We start from the raw sequence: 22,347 nt of genomic DNA on the forward strand, positions 1-22,347 counted from the left end.
TTTAGTAATTACATTAAATAAACTAAACTTAAAAAACACACACAAAATTTTAAAATATATTGAACTTTTTTAATAAAAAAACAACACAGAGGAATGACCAACTCAAGTGTGAAAGCTCATTACGATAGACAAAGCGCGACAGGCTTCATGTTATTAATATTGTTGGCGAGAATTTTGGCAACGATTTTACAGGGGACTAAAGATAATCTTTCATAAAAATATTAATTGATAAAAAATTATACACATTACAAGATAAAAGAGATCATTAAGTAGTTTTCTATTATTTTGCTCCAATTTTATTAGATAAATATGTACATTAGGCAGGGTCGAATTGTATGGAAGATCAAAAAGTAAAAAATCGTATAGCAGAAACGCAATCTAAAGAAAATTCTAGAAACCATAGGTCTAAAATCAAATCCAATCTTGCGCATTTCGTCTTTTATCCAATTGGATAAAAGACGAAATGCGCAAGACAGGATTTGATTTTACATATAAATAATCCCAATATGTATAAAAATAAAGAAAATAGAAAAATTTAATTTTAAGCTCGAATGTTTTAAAATGAAGTGTGAACACGTAAAGGGTACTACATGAAATTTAACATCTGTGGTCCATTTTTAATGGTGTCTTACGATTTTTTATCATAAAGGACTTGTAAATATCAAATTAGACACAAAAACTCTTCAAACTAATTTCTATAATGCAAATAAAATTATTTATGCTTCATAGAAAATAAAAACAAGGGTAAAATACAAAATCAAAACAGCCGTAACACAGAATTAAGCTCTTTTTGCTACAGCTCTTCCTATTTAACCCTTTCGGGACTACTGGGATAATACGTACCAGCAATTTTCAAACTTTCGTATTCTCTTTATTTTCAATGCAATTTCTTATCTAAATAACCCCTAAACCAAGTTTAAGAGTTCATTACAATTTGGGAATAAAAACATAACGGTACATGCCAGCGTATTCATGCAGCTCGATAATGAATTTCACAACACTGTTGAAATTTAAGCTGTGTGGAAGACGGCCGCATAGTGCACAGTGGGGCAGAATCGAAATTTTTACCCATATTTTCAAAAAAGCGGACCAAGGTATGGAAAAATTTTAAAATTTCAATTTTGAAATGCCTATAACTCGGAAATTAGAAGAGATAAATAGCACACGCAAGCTGAGCGCTTTCCAAAAATATAAAAATCTTTAAAATCGGATAGGAAACAAAAAAATTACACGTGTTTAAAAATTTTACATGTCGAAGGTATCCTACTTTTAGCCCCCATAGTTCCGCCCCTGGATCATTTGTATGGCCCCTTTTTAATATCTTAAACTCGAATTCTCCTTGGCTACGCCCACGTCAAATTTTATCGCGATCGGACCAGCCGTTTAGAAATAGCAGATTTACTTCCAAAACATTTTGATTCTGCCCCACTGTGCAGTGGTATAAAAAAAATAGAGTTAAATAAATCTGTAACTTCTAAACGCTTAGCCGATTTGAATGAAATTTGACAGGCACAAAATGAAGTCTTGTCGAGTGGGGGTGCATGAGGTTGAGTATGTTGCCGGGTTTAATCCATTTGTAGCCAACTTGCATGTTGTTGGAGTCTGGTATACTTATAATAGTCGAAGCATGAACTAATTCTCAAATAACAAATGAATTACAATTTTTTTGTTTAATAATTTGTCTTTATTTGTTAAAATTTCTAATACTTAATACAATATTACGGACAATTAATATTGTCAATTAGAAAATAAATATAATCTCCATAAATTAATATTAAACATAATCGCATTCGAAATTGCACATAAAATATTCAATTAAAGATTTGATTTAAAACAATTCTTAGTGGTGATTATAAAAAGGATCAATTTTAATATTGGTATGGATATTGCACATTATTTAAAGTGAAACTAGATAATTATTTAAATAAAATACTGGATTTAAAATAAAATGAATTTAATTTCTAAATATGCATGTATGTATTTTTTATGTTAATGAATTTATTACGTGATTGTGTGATTACGTTTCGCAAAGGAATTAAATGAGTCACTCAGGAATTATAATTCCCTTGAGAAACATAAGCAGCTTCTATTCTAATTTAATTTATTGCACTTAAAATAAATAAATATGTTACTTAAACCTAAATAAATGAAAATTAAATTGTTAATTGCAACAAAATTTAAAATTAAATGCTCGTCTTCATTACTGAAGTAAATTTACAGTATTTTGAGAGAAGTGTTAAATTAATGTGAGTTTATGGCAAATATCCTAAAGTATCCTCGAGAGAGGCACTTACAGCACGCATTGATTGGTAGTTATTTTGAAAATTCTCTCTCAAGATGATGTCGCGTGTTTTACTCTTACCACTGTGTACCGATGCAGCACGAGCGATATTCTTCTCGATGTACGACAATTGTTTAAGAAGATCATCGGCACTGCAGGACTTTTGCGATGATAGAGTATTAGACGAGAGATTGTGCACTGGCATTTGATTTCGCTCATTCCGGCGGCCAATACTAAACGATTCCCGTTTACGATACGACTGTGTTTGTTTTCGTGCAGCAACCGAGTATGAACGACAGCTGTCGACATTTTTAAGCTTTGTAGAACCACCAGAACACAAACTTTTGATATCTGTTGTCTGGCTTAATTTAACATCGGCAAAAATGGCAGCTGCCTCAACGCTTTTCTTAACACTCAACGCTTCGTGGGGCTGTATGGGTTTGTTGTTACCATTGATATTGAACAGTTCATAATCGACGGCGAGTTTGTCGGACGTCTTACGTGTTATGGAGCGTGATCTTCGTTTTGGTGATTTAGTTTTGCTATTGCAGTCGATATGTCTGGAATTGGAACGAGTTTCAATTCGTTTGCAATAGCACTTACTGGTACTTATACAGCTGTCGGTATCACACCAGGTCGTATCAGAATGAGCGTTGGCCGTTTCTTCGTCAGCTGTATTGGGCACTTCTTCTTCTACCATTGAACAATAGCACTTGTCGTCCGATTGGCAAGATATTAACGAATGACGATTTATATTGTTGGAGTTATGGACAGGCCTTGGATTCCGACGTTCATTTTTGTGCCGCAATTCATGGCTGTCAAGCTGATCTGTACGAAGGCTGCAATAGCAACGATCAGCCGAAGTGCAAGTACATGATTCCGAATCGTAACTGCATTCCGAACAGGAGACATATCTGAAAACAATGAAATATTTAAGAGCAATTAATTATTTGCAGTAACACGATGTGTGAGAAAAGCAAAACAGCACAAAGCAAAGCAAAATAATTTCAATCGCAAATGATTTTTCGAAAACTATCGAACCTGTTCAGTACATACCCGCTGCTACTGTTCCGATTTAGTCCTTGAAATGCATTCTCATGACGTATCACGGACACATCTGAACCGCTGGTAGCCACACGATTACGATGATTTTGATGGTGATTATGGTGGTGTTGGTGCTGATGGTGATGTCCGTGTAGCTGGCGGTGATTTTGACGCGATGATATTGTTGTGGGTTGTCCAATGACAAGCGGAGGTTCGGAATTTCGATGATTTTCCAAGTCTTTATTGCGGGGTGGTTTTGGCGGTTTTCCACGACACGAGCGAAACTGACCTAACTGAAAAACCTTCTTCAAACTTTTTGTGCCAAAAATTGGGGTTTTCGGTTTTTTCTACAACGAAACAAAATTTATAAAAATAAGTAAAGTTTTAGGGATCTTTGGTAGTTTAGTATTTACTTGGGAACCACTGGAATATAATTTGCGTTTAAGTTTCTTCTTCTTTTGTCGACGCATTATGTTCTTTGATCTTTGAAATAACTCATCCTTCGTTAGGGTGACTGCTAGTTTAAGGAGAAATTCCTTGTAGATCGGCTTTAGATCATTAAACGACATGCCGTCGGCATCAATAATCGCAGAAAGAATATCATCCAGTGAATGCAAATTCTCGTGCAAACGAAATTCATTGAAGAGTTCGCTGAAACCAAGTGGTGAACTAGAAACATAAATCGAAATAAGGAGCAACAATTTACTGACTTTCCGTAACCACACCAGTACAGAATTTTTTTTTATTTGTTTTATTTTTTTATGTTGCAGAAGTGTTTGGATTCGATTTTTTAACAATTTTAAAACATGTTGTATTTGTTTATACTGGAATAACTTTGAGTACATGTATTTTTAAATAAAAAAGCGATGATAAATAATGATGAATGACACACGCTTTTTCAAGTTGATTTCAAATAAGTTGATGTTTACTAATGAATTGCATCATAACAAGTCTGTGGAATGGAGTGTTGGAAGGGTATTATTTGTGGTAATTTTTTGGAGAATTGCGAGGGATGAGGATCAGAATATTATTATTAGTGAGTAAACAATAGTGAATTTTAAGATCATGAAATCATTATAGTCCGACTTAAATCTTTGTTTCAAAACCGAATCTATTATTCAACACAATCTTTAACAAACCGAAACATTTAAATTTTAACCCTTAATGCACATTGTTGCCAATTGTCTACATTCCAGTTCCACTTAATTTTAGACGAATATAAGCTTGATACTAATTCATATTCTAATTCAGAAAAATCAAATGGAGTACGAAAAGTTTCATCTAACGAAATTCTAAATCAAACTAAAGCTAAATGAAATATAATAAATGAAAATCAACTAAATATTTGATATTTTATAGAAAAATAAAAGTAAAAATCATGCATTTAAGGGTTAATCGATGGATAGATTTTAGGATTTTCATTATTTTCATTTTGGTAAGCACCAAAAATCAAATAATTTTTGGTGCTTACTGACTTTTGAGGATCACTGTATGTACAATAGTCAGAGTCTGATAATTTGATTTAAATATTATTCCATTTGACTCAAATTATAACCAATGAGATTGATTTCCCTTATTCTTTCCTTTATCTTTAATATACATATGCTTAAGAAATTCTAAAAGGTTTTGTTTAAAAATTTTTTAAATAGCTTGAAAATAGTATCAAAAACTTTCCTTTTTTGGCTGCAGATGGGAATGGTTAGATACATTTATAAGTTTGCCAAAATGAGTGCAATTTTTTTACTTAGATAGATAATTCTGTGTTGCTTATAATTCAGAAATTTTAAAAAATTGTCCACTTGTACACGGATTAGCTCTTTGTCGACCGACGGTACTTATAAGTATCATAACAATAATAAGCTTACAAAATAAAAACAAAACATATTTTGACCCTTTTTGCCCAAGAGTACTTTGAAGTACACTATCATCTTTGGAATAATATATTTTTTTGCCTATTGACAAACTCGCTTACCCAGAATAGCTGTGAATTATTTCATGTTCTCATTGTGGTGTTTATTTATGTTGTAATGATAAAAAATACTGTTTCATAAAATACCATAAAATAGACATGTAATAGAAAATGTTATAAAAGTTACAATACTAATCAATATATTAACAAAATTTAAACAAAAATCTATGAGTTTTTTATCTTTTGGCTGATGCGGACCGAACGGTACCAGGTCCCTTTCGGATCCTTGCAGGTTCTCCACAAAGTTAAAATTTTGTAAATAACTTCCTGAATTTCTTATTTTCAATATTTCATAAAAAAATAAAACTTTTTCAACGATTTCTAGCCTTGGTCCACAAGGTGTTAACATAGAAAATATATCATAAGAATAGTAAAGTAGATAAGAAATTGAAATGTGAATAACCTAATAACTTCACTTCAAATATTCATTTAAAAGTTTTGGTCGTTTTGCAATATTAGAAAATTATACTTGAAAATGTAAAATGATTTAAAATTGTATGTATAAAATCTTTTCAAACAATTCTGCACAATGGTGTTAATTAAGATTTAAAAAGGTCCGTATGTGCGTCATCAGTTTAGGTACTTACCCACCACCACCGCCATTTGAACCACCAATTTTTCCGGAATTGCGACGTGCAGCTCTGGATTTGTACCGTGTAAGGCCTCCTGTGTTCAGGAAGCTACCGGATCTAGGAATTGCAACACGCGTAAAGATATCTCCACTCTCACCACTCCGTAATCCAGTATTAGATGAAGCTATTGCTGCTGCCACCACAGCTGGTGGTATTCCATTACCAATTAGTTGAGATGCCTTGTAAACACTATCACCCGATGTCTTTTTCGAATGGCTCAAATGAGAACGATGTGAACTTCGAAGATTATTTTCCGATTTCTCCAGATACGACAGCGAAGGAGAATTACAATTATCTCTAGAACTTGAATTATTGCGTACAGATGAGTGTAATTTCCTGGAAGCTTCTCCCGGTATGGTGGTTGGTATTGGCGGAGCTCTTTTGGTCTTGTGCGATTTGCGCTTTCTTTCCTCCGTTGAAGTTTCCACAGCTTCGTTGATTACATTGCTACTCGAACTAAGTGAACTATTTGAAACACGTTTCTTGCGACTGGAACGTGAGGCTACGGACGCACCAATAGTACTACCCGTTGCACTGCGAAATGAACTCTTACGACCACCGGATATCAGTTGTGACCTTGAGTGGTAATTTGAACCTGTTACAGCCGAACTACTGGCTATACTTATGCAACTGACACCATTTTGATTGCGCGGAGTACGACGTTTTGTGCTTCGATGTGAATTGGAGCTGACATGTGCCATTAAACTCTGATAGAGAGTGGCCGCAATAACGATGGCATCTTCAGTGCTTTTACAAATGAAACCGTGACATTCGAGCACTTTCGGCATGCCAGGTGAACGCATGACGACCGCAAAAATTGGTGCGTGTTGGTTGTTGGCCAAACGTTTCTGCTCCAAGGCACTGGAATTTCACGAATTTAATAATGTGTAAATATTAAAAAATATTGAATATCATTTAAATATATATACAATTAGTGTGGTTTTACAAGGGGTCTACATCCGAATTGATTCAAATTTTCTTCCGACATACTCCAAAATTTTAAAACACCCTAATATACATATATAGTAATTAAATACCTTAAAGGTTGAAATAGTGTGGACTTGTCAATATTCTCAGGTGATGTAATGAGCGGTAAAAATGCTGCACCTCCATCTTCCTTTGATACGGTGAATTTTACAGCGGACCAAACAGCAATATTGTGAAACGGTGTTATACTGCTGTCATTATTTAAATTATTATTGTGGAGATTGTTCGTCTTCACTCTCAGACCTGTTGCACATATATCCAAAGTACCCAAATTTTGTTTCTGAAAATAATTAGCACATTCAATCATATTTGTTTTTATACGATCTATTAAAAAAAACCTACTTCATCGTTAATTTCTCTTAAATAAAGTTCTCTTAACGGTTCCTGCAAACCCTGTAAACTGGTTACTTTGTCTTTCAGCGGCAACGAACCCAAACAGGTGACGGGAAAACTGCTTGTTGCATCTTTAGCGACATCTGTGAATAATTGTTCGATTTGTGCCTGTACACTATTGCTAATACGTTGAACATCTTTTTTCGCATTGTCGGCTAGAATTTTCGCTGTTTCATTGGTTTCGTGCAGGTAACTTGTAATCGAACGCGAACTCTCCCCAGCTGTACTGGCCAATTCGCTGCGTCCATACATAATAATGGAGCGGGTACGATGAGAGCCATGCGGGTCATCTAGGCGATTGCTGCGGGTGGAACGACTGCAAATAAAAAATTAAAATTAATAAATTATTTCATATGACCGTAAATGTTTAAGTTATTTAGATAATAAATTTTGAATTGTTATGAACCGGATGAAAATGCATTTTGTTATGAACTAGGTTTGGAATATATCTTTTTGTTTTGAATTAAATCGTAATTGTAAACCCACAATTGGAAAATACATTATCCTCTAGCAATGTGAAATTTATGTGATCGTATTATTTTGGTTTCATTATCAGCATAGCCGAATATAAATTGTTCTCTATGAAGTTTTTCGTACTTTGAAATTTGAGATAATATATTTTTTATAATTATCTTTTTACCATACGTTTTATAACTCATAAACAGCTGATTTTCCACTTTTCCATTGAAATTTTAGTTCTCACTGGTTACAATGTTATATTGTATTACAGGTATTTATGCCCTATACCACCATAGTGGGGAGGGTATTATTCGTTTGTGCAGATGTTTGTATGCGGAATTCATGCCACCAAATTATATTATGATCGGTCATAAATCTCCTAAAAATGTTGGTATACATAAAAAATTCAACATCACTATCTTTTATATAGATATAAATCACACGAACTAATTTCATGGTGACTGGTCAATAATTGCTCATAGCTCCCATATTAGGCTCACTTCCGAAAATCACTCACGAATATAAATTATTGAAATTTTAAAAGAAAAATGTTTTTGCTCAAATACTTAGTGTAGGGTATTATATGGTCGGGCATGACCGACCATATTTTCTTACTTGTTTTTGAATGAAAATGATTGCAATTCTTATTACCAAAATTAAAAATGCTAAACTACAAATAATAAAAAATTTTGTTTTGGAAACTAATCCATCCAAATGGCCATAAATTTGGCTGTCAAAACGTTATTGTTTTCTATGTATAGTCGTACAGGGCTATAACGAACAGGCTCCTATTGATTCCTCTCACATGTAGTATACAAATTATTACATGCTAACTAACGTGACCATAAAAATGGCAGATCCGTTTGGGAAATTATGTTGTAATTTTAACGAAATGTTCAACTTTATAGATTTCACATTAAATATTGATGTTATTAAACGAAATATTATTATCCATTTAAATAACTAACTATCTTTACATTAAGAAAAAGTTGTATAATTTAATACTCAGTCTGTAAGGATAATATCCATAGACTAAATTAAATAAATAAATAATCTGAAACATATTCTCAAATTTTGATTAATAAATAAATTTTGAACCTAAATAAATCACTTGCACTCATATTCCACATATTAGATTCCAAATTACTACTAATAACTGTAAAAATTAAATTGTTTATGTATGTTTTTGTTTGCAATTTATAGATACAATTTTCTCCAAATTCAGTAATTCTTCAACCATAAAAAATCTTTAGAAACAAAAATGTTATTAAAATCTGGTACGAACAAAAAAAAAATCTAAATTAATATGATTAAAGTTTTGAAAATGTTTAAATATTTTATTCAAAATTATCAAAAATATAGTTACAAAGTTGAAACAACAAAAACCGGCTTTAAATGTAACGAACGTACGTTCGTACGCTTTTGATGTCCAAAGAATGTAGAAAACAAACTTTTACTAGCATTTTTTTTTGCATTTTGGTATTCGATTCGATAGCATTTTGGTAGCTCTATGTTTAGTGCAAAAGATGGATTTCATCGAGTTTTAGTTTTCATAATGATAGTTATAAACAGGGCAAGGATTTCTATGCAAATGCATGTTTGTAGTTAGTAACTCAAAATAACTTTTGACAATTTATCTTTCCGAATCGAAGAATTTGCAACAAAATGGCATCGATTTGTTGTTGCATATTTTGTTATAAATGCATATTTTGCATATTTTTCTTTTAAATGCATATATTTAGCATATTTTTCCATTTTAATGCATATTTAATTTTTTTTTGGATATATATTTATATTAGTGTACACTGTACATTAGACCGTACCTTAAAAAAAAAGATTCCCAGTACAATATAATGTATTTCTGCAAGACAGTTACGAACAATTTTTGCCGAACGTAGGGGTCGCCTACTTATCTTTTTAACAGTCGGATCTTAAAGTATGATATATCAATATTTTTGTATCGTTAAGACCCATGTTTTGCTCTAAGGGCCATAGACCTCAAGTATCCCGTTCTAGTATTTATCCACCAAATATTTTTTCCTACCACCCTAGTGTACCAACCAGAGAACGGATTGAAAACATTCACGTTTACTGCCCATTCATAAATTCATTGCTATTGCATTGCCTTTAATCGACAATAACAAAAAAATGCCGAGCTATGCGTAAACACATTTGTTTTTCTGATTGCCATATGAAAGAAACTAAAAACATTCACACCATTCGTTAAGTATTCGTTGACATTTGTGTGCATACATACATATGTATGTAGTTTGTGAACATACAGAATCTTACGGAATTAGTATTTTAAATTTTTTAAATTAAAATGCATATAACATTGAAGTCGGTCATGATTTTTAAATAATTCTTTTTCTGTTTAACATATACATTTATTGTTAGTCCAATAATATAAAAATGGAGAAAATCGGGAAATATTTAGTGCCGATTTTATCAAAAAACTGGAGTTGGGTGGGTAAAAATTATGAAAATTTAATTTTAAAATGCGAATATCTCCTAAGATATAAGAGATAATTGATAGCTACGACGAGGTTTTTTATAGTATTCGACAAGGAGATTCTTTATAAGTAATTTTTTGAAAATCGGAACCTAAATGAAGAAATAGGATCGTTTTAAAAATGTAACATACCCGAGGTGTCCTACTTTGGGGAACCCTGGCCGCGTATGTGGTAGGCCCATGAGGTCGAAAATCAAAACATAAACTCGACAATATTTCCCCTTTACGCTCTTCAAATTTTATTGAGATCGGACTAAGCGTCTAGAAGTTACAGATTTATTTCCCTCTATTTTTTTTCTATACCACTGTGCAACACCAATATGTTAAGTTAAACTTGTGTACAGTAAAACTTTTAAAATGTATGTAAATTCATTATATCAGCATTAAAAACATTCACACCATTCCTTAAGTATTCGTTGCTTTTGGGAGTGTCAGTTTACTTTTATTGAAGACAAGCAATACATGCATCATTTTTCGTTGCACTCCATTTTATGAATAATGTCATGCATTGCTTTACAGAATTAATGTATATTGTCAACAAAAGGCTCATTTTTTGTGAATGCATTCAAAGCACAAATTTGATCATTCAATCCGTTCTCTGGTACCAACCTAATGTCAGAAAATCATTAAACTTTTGCTAACAAAGTAATTCGATAATACCAGCAGAACAGTCTGCATTTACCATCGGATGTATACATATGATGTAACGAAGTCATGTCTATTTGTCAAAGATTATTCGACAAAATTTGGTACCATCTTTTCTATTGCTCCAAAGACGAAGTCTATTGAATTTGGTTAGAATCGATCCATTATTTCTCCTAGCCCCCATATAATTGCCCTATCTGAAAATATTGGAATTTATATTTTTCTTTTATTAATAAATATATTTCAAATAAAAAACTTGTTTTTATTGCATATTTTTTTAATTTTTAGTGCATATTTCCTCTCTTTATCTTCAAGGAAAATATCTAAGCTTTATTTTAAGAAAAAAAGGGACCATTTTGAAAAAAAAAAAAAAAATCAAAAAAGTTTTTGATTTCGGAAAAAAATATTAAACATTTTTTTCGAAAGATTGAAGAAATTGCTCTTTAGGCCTACTCTAACTCAGAGAGTTCTTGAGCGATCTTTTTGAAAAATTGTGTCTGAATTACAAAAGTTGGTTCACTTGACTTGAAATCCCCCATACATTTAATAGAGTCAACTACACATTTTTGTTCTAAATATAAGTTGTTATCTTCAAAAATGTATTATTACAATACTAAGAACAAATACTGAATAATAGAGAATTAACGAATATTTTATCCTAATTACAAGCAACACTAACAAGAAAAAGAAGCATTGCCAGCTTACACCAAAAACGTTATATTAATTATTGTGCCTTTAACAAACGTTTATGAATACAATACTTTTATTAATGGTTTGTAAAGCTAAAGTGTTTGTTAACCAATTTGTGTTTTAAATCTACAGTAAGTTTTTTTTTCTGAATAACACCGACAGTATTTAACATAATTTTCAGTGGGAGTAAATAAAATAAAAATATAAATACATATGTATGTATGTTCAAATTTACATAAGTGTCTGAGATATCTCTTCAATACCGTTAGAAACATAAGTAAGTAATATTTATTTGCTGTGATTTATCATGACACCCCCAATGGGTTAATATAGTTAAACCATCTAATATAATAATATTAAATATTGAAATACCCATAATATGTACAAATATATATTGTAAACGAGTATTTTAAATAAAATGAGAGATTGTAAAAATTACTGCAACAAATAAAAAAAACCATTGTATTAAAATGAAGATCAAAAAACGAAAGAAAAATAACAATAAATATGTAAACCGGAATCTATGGATCACCTGTTGAAAACACTTTTGGTGGGCTGTTGTTCATTGCAATGAACATTGGATTCGACAACAACAAAACTGCGGAATCACTCTTCACTTAATAGATACTCATACGAGTGTAATGACAACAAACCAATATATAGACATGCAGACAGTCAGTCGGACAGACAATCAATCTATTGTATAGGTAATTTATTTATCGAATACCGCTATGTGACACAAAATCTTCACTAAGAAAACATAAATTTAAAATCTAAAGCATCTAAATTGCCAACTTAAAGTTGTCAAACGTCTAAATGGAAGTGAATGAACAGAACAGCATTCACTTTGCGCAGCTGAAGACGCGTGTTACTTTTCCCATGTTTCTTTCACACCTTAAGTTTGAGTTTTGAGTGAGTTTTCTTGTATATTCTTTATTTAAAAATCTCGCTCCCTCGCTCTTGTGTGAACCGAATTAAGGTCGCTAAGAATCTATGAATATTTTATTACCGATTTACAATTTCTTCATTGTAAATACATATTATAAAAAAACCCATAAAATTTTATGCAGACAAGCGTATGGTCGGTCGGTCTATTGTTTAATATTTAAAAAAAATAACAGTTTTTGTAGTTTAATTGTTTGAAAAAATGAGTGGTGTGTTTGTTTTCTTTGCATTAAAAACAAAATGAAGTGAAATATACTCCAAAAGAGATTATAATTAATAGAATAATAGGAAATGAAAGTGATATTCAAGATTATTTTTTTTCCGAATACAAAAAAACATGTTTATTCAGAATTGCTTTCAGCATAAACATATAAATCTGAGGTATTTCAAAAAGAGCTGTAATTAATATATATCCTATGTTATGGTATCTGACCATAAATTCTAATAGACAAAATAATACGTAAACTTGGGTGGTCGCCAGATCTCGGATGGTTTCCATTGTATGGACAAACCTTTCAAATCTTTGATGCTTGTATAAATAAACGACACGATATATTATAAAGAATTCACAAACTCTTTAAACCCGGTGTAAATCAATGTTTAAATTTAAACCAGAATGAATTTAGAGCAAAAATTATTTTCTTAATAGTATGTATATTAGAGTGAATCAGTTGTATGGAAAAAAAATGTTGTTAAAATTTTTAAGAGTGCCGGGTGGAATATTGTGACACTGCGCCTAAAAGTTAAGTGCTGAAAATTTCATTAAAATTGGCCCAAATTATATAACATTTATTCCATATAAATAGTAAAATTTTGCATATATCTGAACTTTGACCTCGATGCGCGTCCAGAAATCGTTGTCCGATTTGGCACAAATTTTCAGCACTTAACTTTTAGGCGCAGTGTCACAATATTCCACCCGGCACTCTTAAAAATTTTAACAACATTTTTTTTCCATACAACTGATTGTCATATATATATATATATATATATATATATATATAACATTTCGCTATCTGGCAAAATTTAAATCAGGTACGGAAAAACTGTAAGAGGTATTGACATAATTGTTTAATATTTTTATTCCCTATTCTGATCTCAATAAATCCCAATGTGATGATCAAAAAATTCTTAAATTTGTATAACAAAATTTTTTAAAAATTGAAAATGTAGATTTGAAACGGCCGTTAAAAAAAATATTTTTTTTGGCGACAAAGTTAATGGTGTCGTTCGAAGACAAAAACTCATACACAAGTAAATACGGATATATTTTAAGTAAAAATTACCTTTTATTTTAATATTTCTCAAAATATGTTAATTTTTTTTCTTAAATTTCTTGTGGCTGAGTCACGTTAATGGTCTGGCGAATTTGTAATAACTTTAACATTTTTTAACCAAATTTTGTCATTTATATTTCATTACAATGATAATTACGTACACAATTCGATTATTTTGCTTTCAATTGCAAAAGTATTTAGTTAGTAGCAAAAATTTTACAAAAACTGATAAATTTGCATTTTAATTTTAATAAAATAAATTACAAAACAGTGCATACATGATGCACTATTTCCAAAAAATAATATTCTGTATTAATATACATTTAATTTAAAGTTCGATTTTTAGCATTTGACCAAATTCAATAATTATCCAAATATCTAGTTCTCAGTGGCTAACTAATTCGACGTGGCGTAAGTAGTTGATGTGTAAGTTTAAGTAAATAAATAATGAGCTGTTGCAATTTTAAACTACTTAACTGCTTTTATTTGCAATTAAAAGAATACAGTTTATTTAAAAGAAATAAATCACCGTTTTTAAAAGGTAAAAAGTCATGTTGCTTTTTTAAAAAGTTTATTTTATAAAATCGATAAACCACATAAAATTGTTACACACTTTAATATCACTAAAACTAGTTACAAGTAATGACTTAAATAAGTTAGGTCTCGCAGAAGCCGTTATTAGTAAACATTTAATATGTTTATGCCATTGACTAAAGAGTAAGCAGTTATATAAAAAATAAGTCTTATACGACAACTTAGTAGTCACTGAAAATTTATTTATTTATTACCAAGTTTTTGCTGAGAATGTATATTAACAATTAAGAGAGCTATATTCGCCTGTGCCGAATCTTATATACCCTTCACCAAATTATATTTTAAAATAAATTTTTTTAAATATTTTTAGGTAAACAAAATTTAATTGTTTTTCGAAAAATTTTTTTGGAGAAAATTGATTTCAACAGACAGACAGACGGACATGGCTTAATCGACTCCGCTATCTATAAGGATCCAGAATATATATTAATTATAGGGTCGGAAATGAAAAATGTAGAAATTACAAACGGAATGACAAACTTATATATACACTTCTCACGAAGGTGAAGGGTATAAAAATGAGAATCTTATAAAGTTCTACAATTCGATTATTCGAAGGAATACATAAAATAAAAGTAAAATACAAATCTTTCAGACAGTTTAATATTTTTACTATTTTTAGAGTGAGAGAGATTTGTTGCAATAATCGAACAATTTTATGCAGAATAATAGAATAAAACGAATAAATTTACATATACATTTAAATTTATTAAATTTCTTAAAATTTTTCATAATTCCAAATTTAAATAAGTAATAAACATACAAAAATTGTATTGTTTCTGAAATTAGACAAATAACTAAAGATAAGGGAGTCTTTCGATCACTGTAGATGAGTGGTCCGATAGCTCCTTCTATAAATATATCAATATTACTACAAGAAGTTACAATTCTAAAAACAAGTCTTTCAAAATGTTTAATTTAGGACTTGATCCAATGAAAATAAAAGGTACGGAATAAAATATTTATTATTTTGTAAAAAAGGCTAAATGATTTTAGAATTGATTTCGAAACTGAAATATTAACGTCTAAACATGAACATATGCTAGCGAAATATTAGCATAATCGCAATTAATAATCAAAATATTAACTTAGATTAAAGTGGTATTGAAAGTGATGTGATTTTGAAACGGTCGTCGAAAGTGATATAGAGGATAACATTTATAATGATTACGTTGACATTGATATCAAACTTTGGACATATTTGTGTAATTCCCTAAGACCACTTGATTAAACAATTGATAGAGCTTGAGGGTATAATACAATTTGTTATAAATAATTTAGAAAAAGTGAATAATTCATTTAGAATTAGTTACTCATTTTAAAACCCGAATTAATGAACGGCATAAAAAAGTTTTTAATACGTTTATATTGTACTAGCTCAAATTTTGTAAAGCATAGCTCCAAAACGGAAACTAAAGAGTTTGATAGTCAATTGTTTTGTAGATTGTTCGGGAGGGAATCTGATCAGAATATTCAGATGAAAATTTAATGATGGACTTTGTTTTCGATAGTTAACAAATCAAGTATTGATAATGTTAAAATATCAATACTTGAATTGTTAACTTTAACGTTAGTTTTTGTTTTTCTTTAACAATAAAATATTAAAAATCCTACATCAAAACTTCATTCTGTACTTTTTTAAAAAAATTTTAATTATTCAAATAATTCGATTAATTTTAAACGTGTGATCGAATTATTCGAACAAGTTAAAATCACTTATTCGAATTATTCGATTTGTTCGAACAAGAGAAAAATCAAATAATTTGAATATCCTTGTGCATACCAATCATTGGTTAAATCATTGCTGAAACACAACCTGCAGTAGTTAAATTTTGATCCAAAATGCTGATTTTTTTTATATTAATAGTATTTTTTGGTGTACTAATTAAACACAAAATCACTTCAAATATTCAAAGCCGTTTTACACGAAACTAGGTTTCTTATGTTATGACTACAATTCGGATTTTCAAGAATTTCCTACTTCCCGGAATGGAAATATATATGTGCATTCCCAAGGAAATCTCGATATTCTTGGCCATAGTTTTTTTTTAAATAGCAAAGTATACTGACAAACAATAATAAGTGGTTGGCTGCTTACTTTAAAACATGGTGGAAGATATATTTTTTATTTGGATGGTTGAACTCTTCAAGAGAACAGTTTTTTAAGCTCTTGGACATTAATTTAAGTATTGCATTGAGACATAGATATATTCCGCTTAAAATCAAAACAATGAAGTCATTTTGTCAGATGCAATGAATTCATATCCAATTGTTCTTTTCTGAATTTAAAATGGAAAATACCATTTTCAATTCTTCTTTTCTGACATTGAACGGAAAATTCTCAATTTCAAATTGTTCTATTAGGAATTTTAAATTGAAATTCTCTTAGGTTTTTGTCTAAAAATCAAATGGAAAATCTCAATTAATACGTATATTGGTATATTTTCAATTTGAAATGAATAATCAAATTTTTAATTATAGTTGAAAATGTTGATAATCATTATCTTCATCATTAATTTTATATAAATTTAAAATGTTCCCTGGTATATAGAAAAAAAATCCTGGAATGAAAAGTGTACAATTTCTGGGAATTTCAATTTCCCAAACCATAGTTTTGAACCACTTGTAGCAAATGAGCGAAATGGTAATATAAGTAATTGGTATAATTTATAAAAAAAAAGTAAACATACCTGGTATCGTCAAACATCAAATCGATTTTTAATTTATAGACCGAATTGCGGCTAACACTGGATGAAGATTCCTGATGATCACTCTCCAATAGACGGGTGCCAGATGAATTACTACCATTGGTTTTACGTGTACGAACTGAATTCATTTTTGGTATAGCAACGACTTGATTATCCGATTTGCATGTAACCATTCTTAAAAAATTAATTACTTTTATAACGTTTTTTTTTTATTTTTACTTTATACACTTTTTATTATTTATGTAACTTTTGGTAGAGTGTTTCGTTTAAAAATTTCAATTCATGCCGAAGACATGAAGATTTCTAATAAACATTTTGTTGTTAAATTTTTTTAATTAATTATGTGTTTTTGTTGTTGTATGTATTTAGTAAATAAGTGAAAAATCTTTGTTGCGAATTCTTGTGTAGTTGGTAGTAATTTTTTTTTGTTTGATTTGTTTTTACAAGTTGTTAATTTCACATGCCAACTGGTAATTTGTTGTTAAATTTTGTTATTTGTTTGTTGTTGGGCACTGCAAAACAAAAATAATAAAAAAAAATATTTATTAAGAAACAAAAAAAAAAACTGTTGTATTTAAAAGTACTTGATGGATTGAACGTATGTTTGTGGCAAAATGCTTTCGATTTATGTAAAATGACTAAAAACAATCAAAAAAAGATTGTGGTATTTTTTTTAATTTTTGGTTTTCTTTTATATTTAGCAACTTTTTGTGTTTTCTTTAACTAATTGTTTTAAACTTTAGTTTAAGTTTTTTCTTATTCAACATTTTAACACATGTTTGAATGGTATGTATGTAGTATATTGATTTATTTATTTGCTGTTAAAATACAATTATTTTTTTTGCTTTACAAATTTTTAGTTCATAATTTACTTTCACTCTAAAATATCTTTGTTTTTTTGCTTTTATTTAATAGATTTTTGCAATAATTAGTAAAACTAAACCGAAAAAATACAACAGCTTCACTCATGAGAAGACGGCTCAAATTGCACAAGATTGTTTGTTTTAATTTTATTTTAAATTTTCTATCCACTGGATGGATGTTTGTTTAAAAACCTGTCACATATTTTTTCTCTTCAACACTTTATTTACCTCAAACATGCACCAGATTGTCTGAATTGGCCAAAATAATTGTTTAAATATTTCATAATTTATCATTTTCATATTGATGGTATTTTCAACGAACTTGTTTTCTGATTTGATTCAAATAAAATTATATTTTCTTTTTTGGCACATTCGTTTTGGGTATTTCTGTAAATATTACAGTCTCTATTTTTAATTTTTTATCTGAGATACGATTTATTTGAATTGAACCGTAACTTTTTAAAATTGATTTAGTTATGTTTGTTTTATTTTTTCGAACCGCATAAATATTAAACCGATTTAAAGTTACACGCGTTGTTTTCTTAACCACGGCGCACGCACTAATGTCGATGAGCTGAACACAAAACCAAATGCATGAACTCCAATCCAATCCAAATCATACCAAGCACCACACATTTACAAACAGACACTCATAGATACTGAATTTGAAATTCAAATCCAACTGACTAAATTTGGTCGACCAACATCTGTTGTTGTGTGTTTCGCTTACACTGACTGTCTTACAAACTGACAAATGAAAAACAAATGAAAAAAACAAACAAACAACGAAACAAAAGCAAACTTTTGTAAATGGCCAACACGCAACAAAGTTGTTAATAACATTGCTAAATGAAGAATTTCTAACAATTTGTCTGAGTGTGTGAGTGAGCAAAGCCGCGAGCGCTTACACTTGTGAAGCATCGTTAGTTCGTTAGATAAAACAACTCCAGACCTCAATTTAGCTGCAGCTCTCATTCAAGGCAACTTTTCATCACCATACGTCACTAACAATATCTTCGTCAACATCATTTTCACTACACGTTCAGTCAAATACACAGTCAGCCAAGCCAACACGTCAGTCAGTCAGTAAATTACATTTTGTACGAACAATATCATTGAACCATGACAATAGAGTTAAACTTTTGTTGCAACTAATTATTTTTAATCAAGCAACAATAATTGTTCACACTTACGCTAAATATTTATCAGATTTCTAAAATCCTACACAGAGAAAACAGATTCGTTGTCACAACCGAATTTGTCGCCAATCGAATTCTGTCGGTTGCATGTACTATCGCATAGTTCGGTTGTAGTTGCTGAATATATTGATAGTCACAACTGCAATAAAAAACTTATTCGGTTGGAATATATACAAATTTAATATATATTTATTAGTCTGGTCCAAGTAAAAAAAAATATAATTTTTTTAATTATGCATGTTTTATTAACGTTTAGTAGCTGAAACAATTGTTAATAAATTTCCATTTCTAAACATATGAACACGTAAAGATCATTTATATAATCAAAAAAGCCGCTTTTAGCAGAATTTAAAAATTTGTCAGCCAAACATGGATTTTACTGCAGCTTTCCAGAATCGATAGTCAGCATAACGACCTTCTACAATGTCGTCAACAGGTCTCGGAAAACAACAGAAAAAAGGTTATGGTTATATTTCAAGAAGGTATTAGAATTACAGCATGACTGTAGTTTCTTGATCTAGGCAAATGAAACAACGAAATACAATAAGTACATAAATGCTCATTTCTCTTAACAATATAACCGTTACCCTTTTATAACACAGATGAAAATGAAGCGCGATGTTTCTGAAGGCAGCTTTGTTTGCTTATACGTTTCTCACGTGGTTCAAATTTTGTAGATTTTCTGAGGAGAATTTATAAAACATTTTAATCAATGATTTTCAAGGAATATCTTACAATTTACCTTTATTCCGTACATTCGTCATCAGGGAGTAAGTCACTTCATTGACTGCTTCATTAAGATTTCCATCATCGTTTGTCACCAATCTACTATAAAGACCATATAATTCTGTAATCTTTCCACTCCATTGCAACGACAAGAACGACCAATACTGGCCACAGACACAGACTGGCCCAAGTTTCTTGGAATAGGCAGTATATTTGTTGACCATTTTCCATTCTGTTTAAAGGATAAATAACTCTTGAAATACATAATGAAACAATGAACATTCGAACACTTACCCATGATAATTCCAAAGAAGTCCTACCGCTTTCTAGAGTTAATTCACATTAATTTATTTTTGGATTCATTTCAATTTTTTATGTAAACTATGTATTTCCGATTTAAATAACTTTTATTTTAATTAATATTTATTTATTTTTGAAAAAAGTCAAACAAAATTTAAATTTTTGGGTTTACGTATTCTTTTGTCGGTTGTGAATATAGAATTCTTGAATTTATTAATTACTACAACTGAAAATATAGTTAAAGTTCTACTTATTTGAATTTAGTTAGGTTGTATCTGCCGATTTCGTTGAATTTATTTTAACCAAATACAAATTGATTACAATAACTAATGTTGCTATTGTAGTAACCACAATTCCGTTATAGCTATGTTTTTACAGCTATAAATAAAGTAAATCGGTTGAATTTATGAATTTTTAGTAATGATAATAATATTTTGGTTACTTTTATAAAATTTTCGTATTAGCAACCGTTTTCCAACCAATTTGTTTTCTGTGTGTACGGTTGCTTTGAGACTAAAAGTAACATATTTTAAATTCGTCAATTATGGACCCATCCTCATAAAGTTTTCTGTTGAATCGTATAAAGCTACCGACTTCTGAATAAGATTCATCCCATTAAAAGTGATTGTCGGAAGTGATTTTGAACCGATCTTTAAAGACTTCCCGTAAGATTTACAGCTGTGTTCATAAAATAGGAGTAATAGTTTTATGAGTTAAATTTTGTGGCATAGCAACTTGTTATTCAATCGATATTCTAATATTACTTACCACGGAAAGTAAAAATTAAAACACAATAGAAATTCTCCAATATATTATTTCTGGTGGGTAGAATAACTACTTTTTAAAGTGCTACATTCCAGATTACTTAGAAGTGATCCAAAATTGGAGTCAGCCAAGTTGTCAGACATTAGTGACAATTACTGTCTATAAGGGATACAATAACTACTTGCTTAACTGCTTTTTAATTTTATAATAATGGGACGTGTCTGTCATAGAAAATTAAAAATCTTTGAAATCAAGAAAAAACTCACAAATAAATGAATGAAATATTGTCGTGCTCCGATCAATTGGTCGCAAATGCTTAATTATAAAAAAACCAACGGTACGCAGTGGTATGAGAAAAGAAAAGAGGGAAATAAATCTGTAACTTCTAAACACTTAGTCCAATTTGAATGAAATTTCACATGTGGAAGTGTTGTCGTGTTTAAGTTTTGAATTTGGATCTCATGAGCCCACCACGATCGGGACCAGGGGTCCCCAAAGTAGGACACCTCGGGTATGTTCAATTTTAAAAATGATCCTATTTCTTCGTTTGTGTTCCGATTTCAAAAAACTTACATATATAGAATCTTCTCATCTAGCTATCAATTATCTTTTATAGCTTAGGAGATATTTGCATTTGAAAACTAAATTTTCAACATTTTCAATAAAAAGTCGATTTTTTGGGGAAAAAAGTACTTTTATTATTTTTAAGTTATCTAAAAAATTTCTAAAAGGATGTATAATGAATATGTAAGTTTTGAAAAGCTAACTTTATATCAAATATTTTAAATGAAAAAAAAAATTATAATTTTTGATACCGAGGGGACCAGGTCCATTCAAAAAATGTAAATTGTTTATGTAAAATTTAAAATTCAAATTATAATAATCTATTTTAGATGGCCCAATATGTTCTTAATTATTTTGTAAAGTGTTCCGATAACCCCGCCCCTTGATCATAGCTCTCACGTAAGGATCACTGCAGGTAATCACTATCATAAACATTTAAAACATTAGTTGTTCATAGCTCCCATATTAGTCCTACCTCATAAATGCATTTATTAGTTAAAAAATATGCACCTATATTTTTTTTGCAGAAACATAAAATAATTAACTATCGATTTCGCAATGTCCAAAAAATACTATTCCCAGCACTTAGGACTCTTTAAATTGTACCAGGAATTATACAGTTAAAATTCTAAAATAATTTTGCTTCTGAAAAAAACTATTGATAAATTAATTCTAATATCTTTGTATGAATACTTGTTTAAAGCCATAATATTTAGAGGTTCTATATTGTCACTTTCCTTTTAAAATCATCAATATTTTGATCGTACAGAAAAGCAGCATCCAACCTTAATTTT

At 30.1% G+C, this 22,347-nt stretch overlaps 1 protein-coding gene across 4 annotated transcripts; it reads right to left on the minus strand.

The window, feature by feature from the left end:
* Positions 1 to 1,815: 1,815 nt before the first annotated feature.
* LOC135949144 (uncharacterized) lies at positions 1,816 to 17,643 on the minus strand. 4 transcript variants are annotated; one of them, XM_065498610.1, is made up of 7 exons: positions 17,119 to 17,643; positions 7,256 to 7,622; positions 6,964 to 7,193; positions 5,882 to 6,787; positions 3,739 to 3,976; positions 3,338 to 3,672; positions 1,816 to 3,195 (listed from the first exon to the last, which is right to left on the minus strand). In XM_065498610.1, the coding sequence occupies exons 1-7, from the start codon at positions 17,307 to 17,309 to the stop codon at positions 2,253 to 2,255; spliced, it is 3,210 nt and encodes a 1,069-aa protein (XP_065354682.1). In that variant the 5' UTR covers positions 17,310 to 17,643; the 3' UTR covers positions 1,816 to 2,252. The 4 variants fall into 4 exon arrangements, with proteins under 4 accessions (XP_065354682.1, XP_065354681.1, XP_065354680.1 ...); XM_065498609.1 differs by having other exon boundaries at positions 3,323 to 3,672; XM_065498608.1 differs by having other exon boundaries at positions 3,739 to 3,994.
* Positions 17,644 to 22,347: the final 4,704 nt, after the last annotated feature.

The sequence above is a fragment of the Calliphora vicina genome, chromosome 1, assembly GCF_958450345.1.
Source record: "Calliphora vicina chromosome 1, idCalVici1.1, whole genome shotgun sequence".
NCBI lineage: Eukaryota > Metazoa > Arthropoda > Insecta > Diptera > Calliphoridae > Calliphora > Calliphora vicina.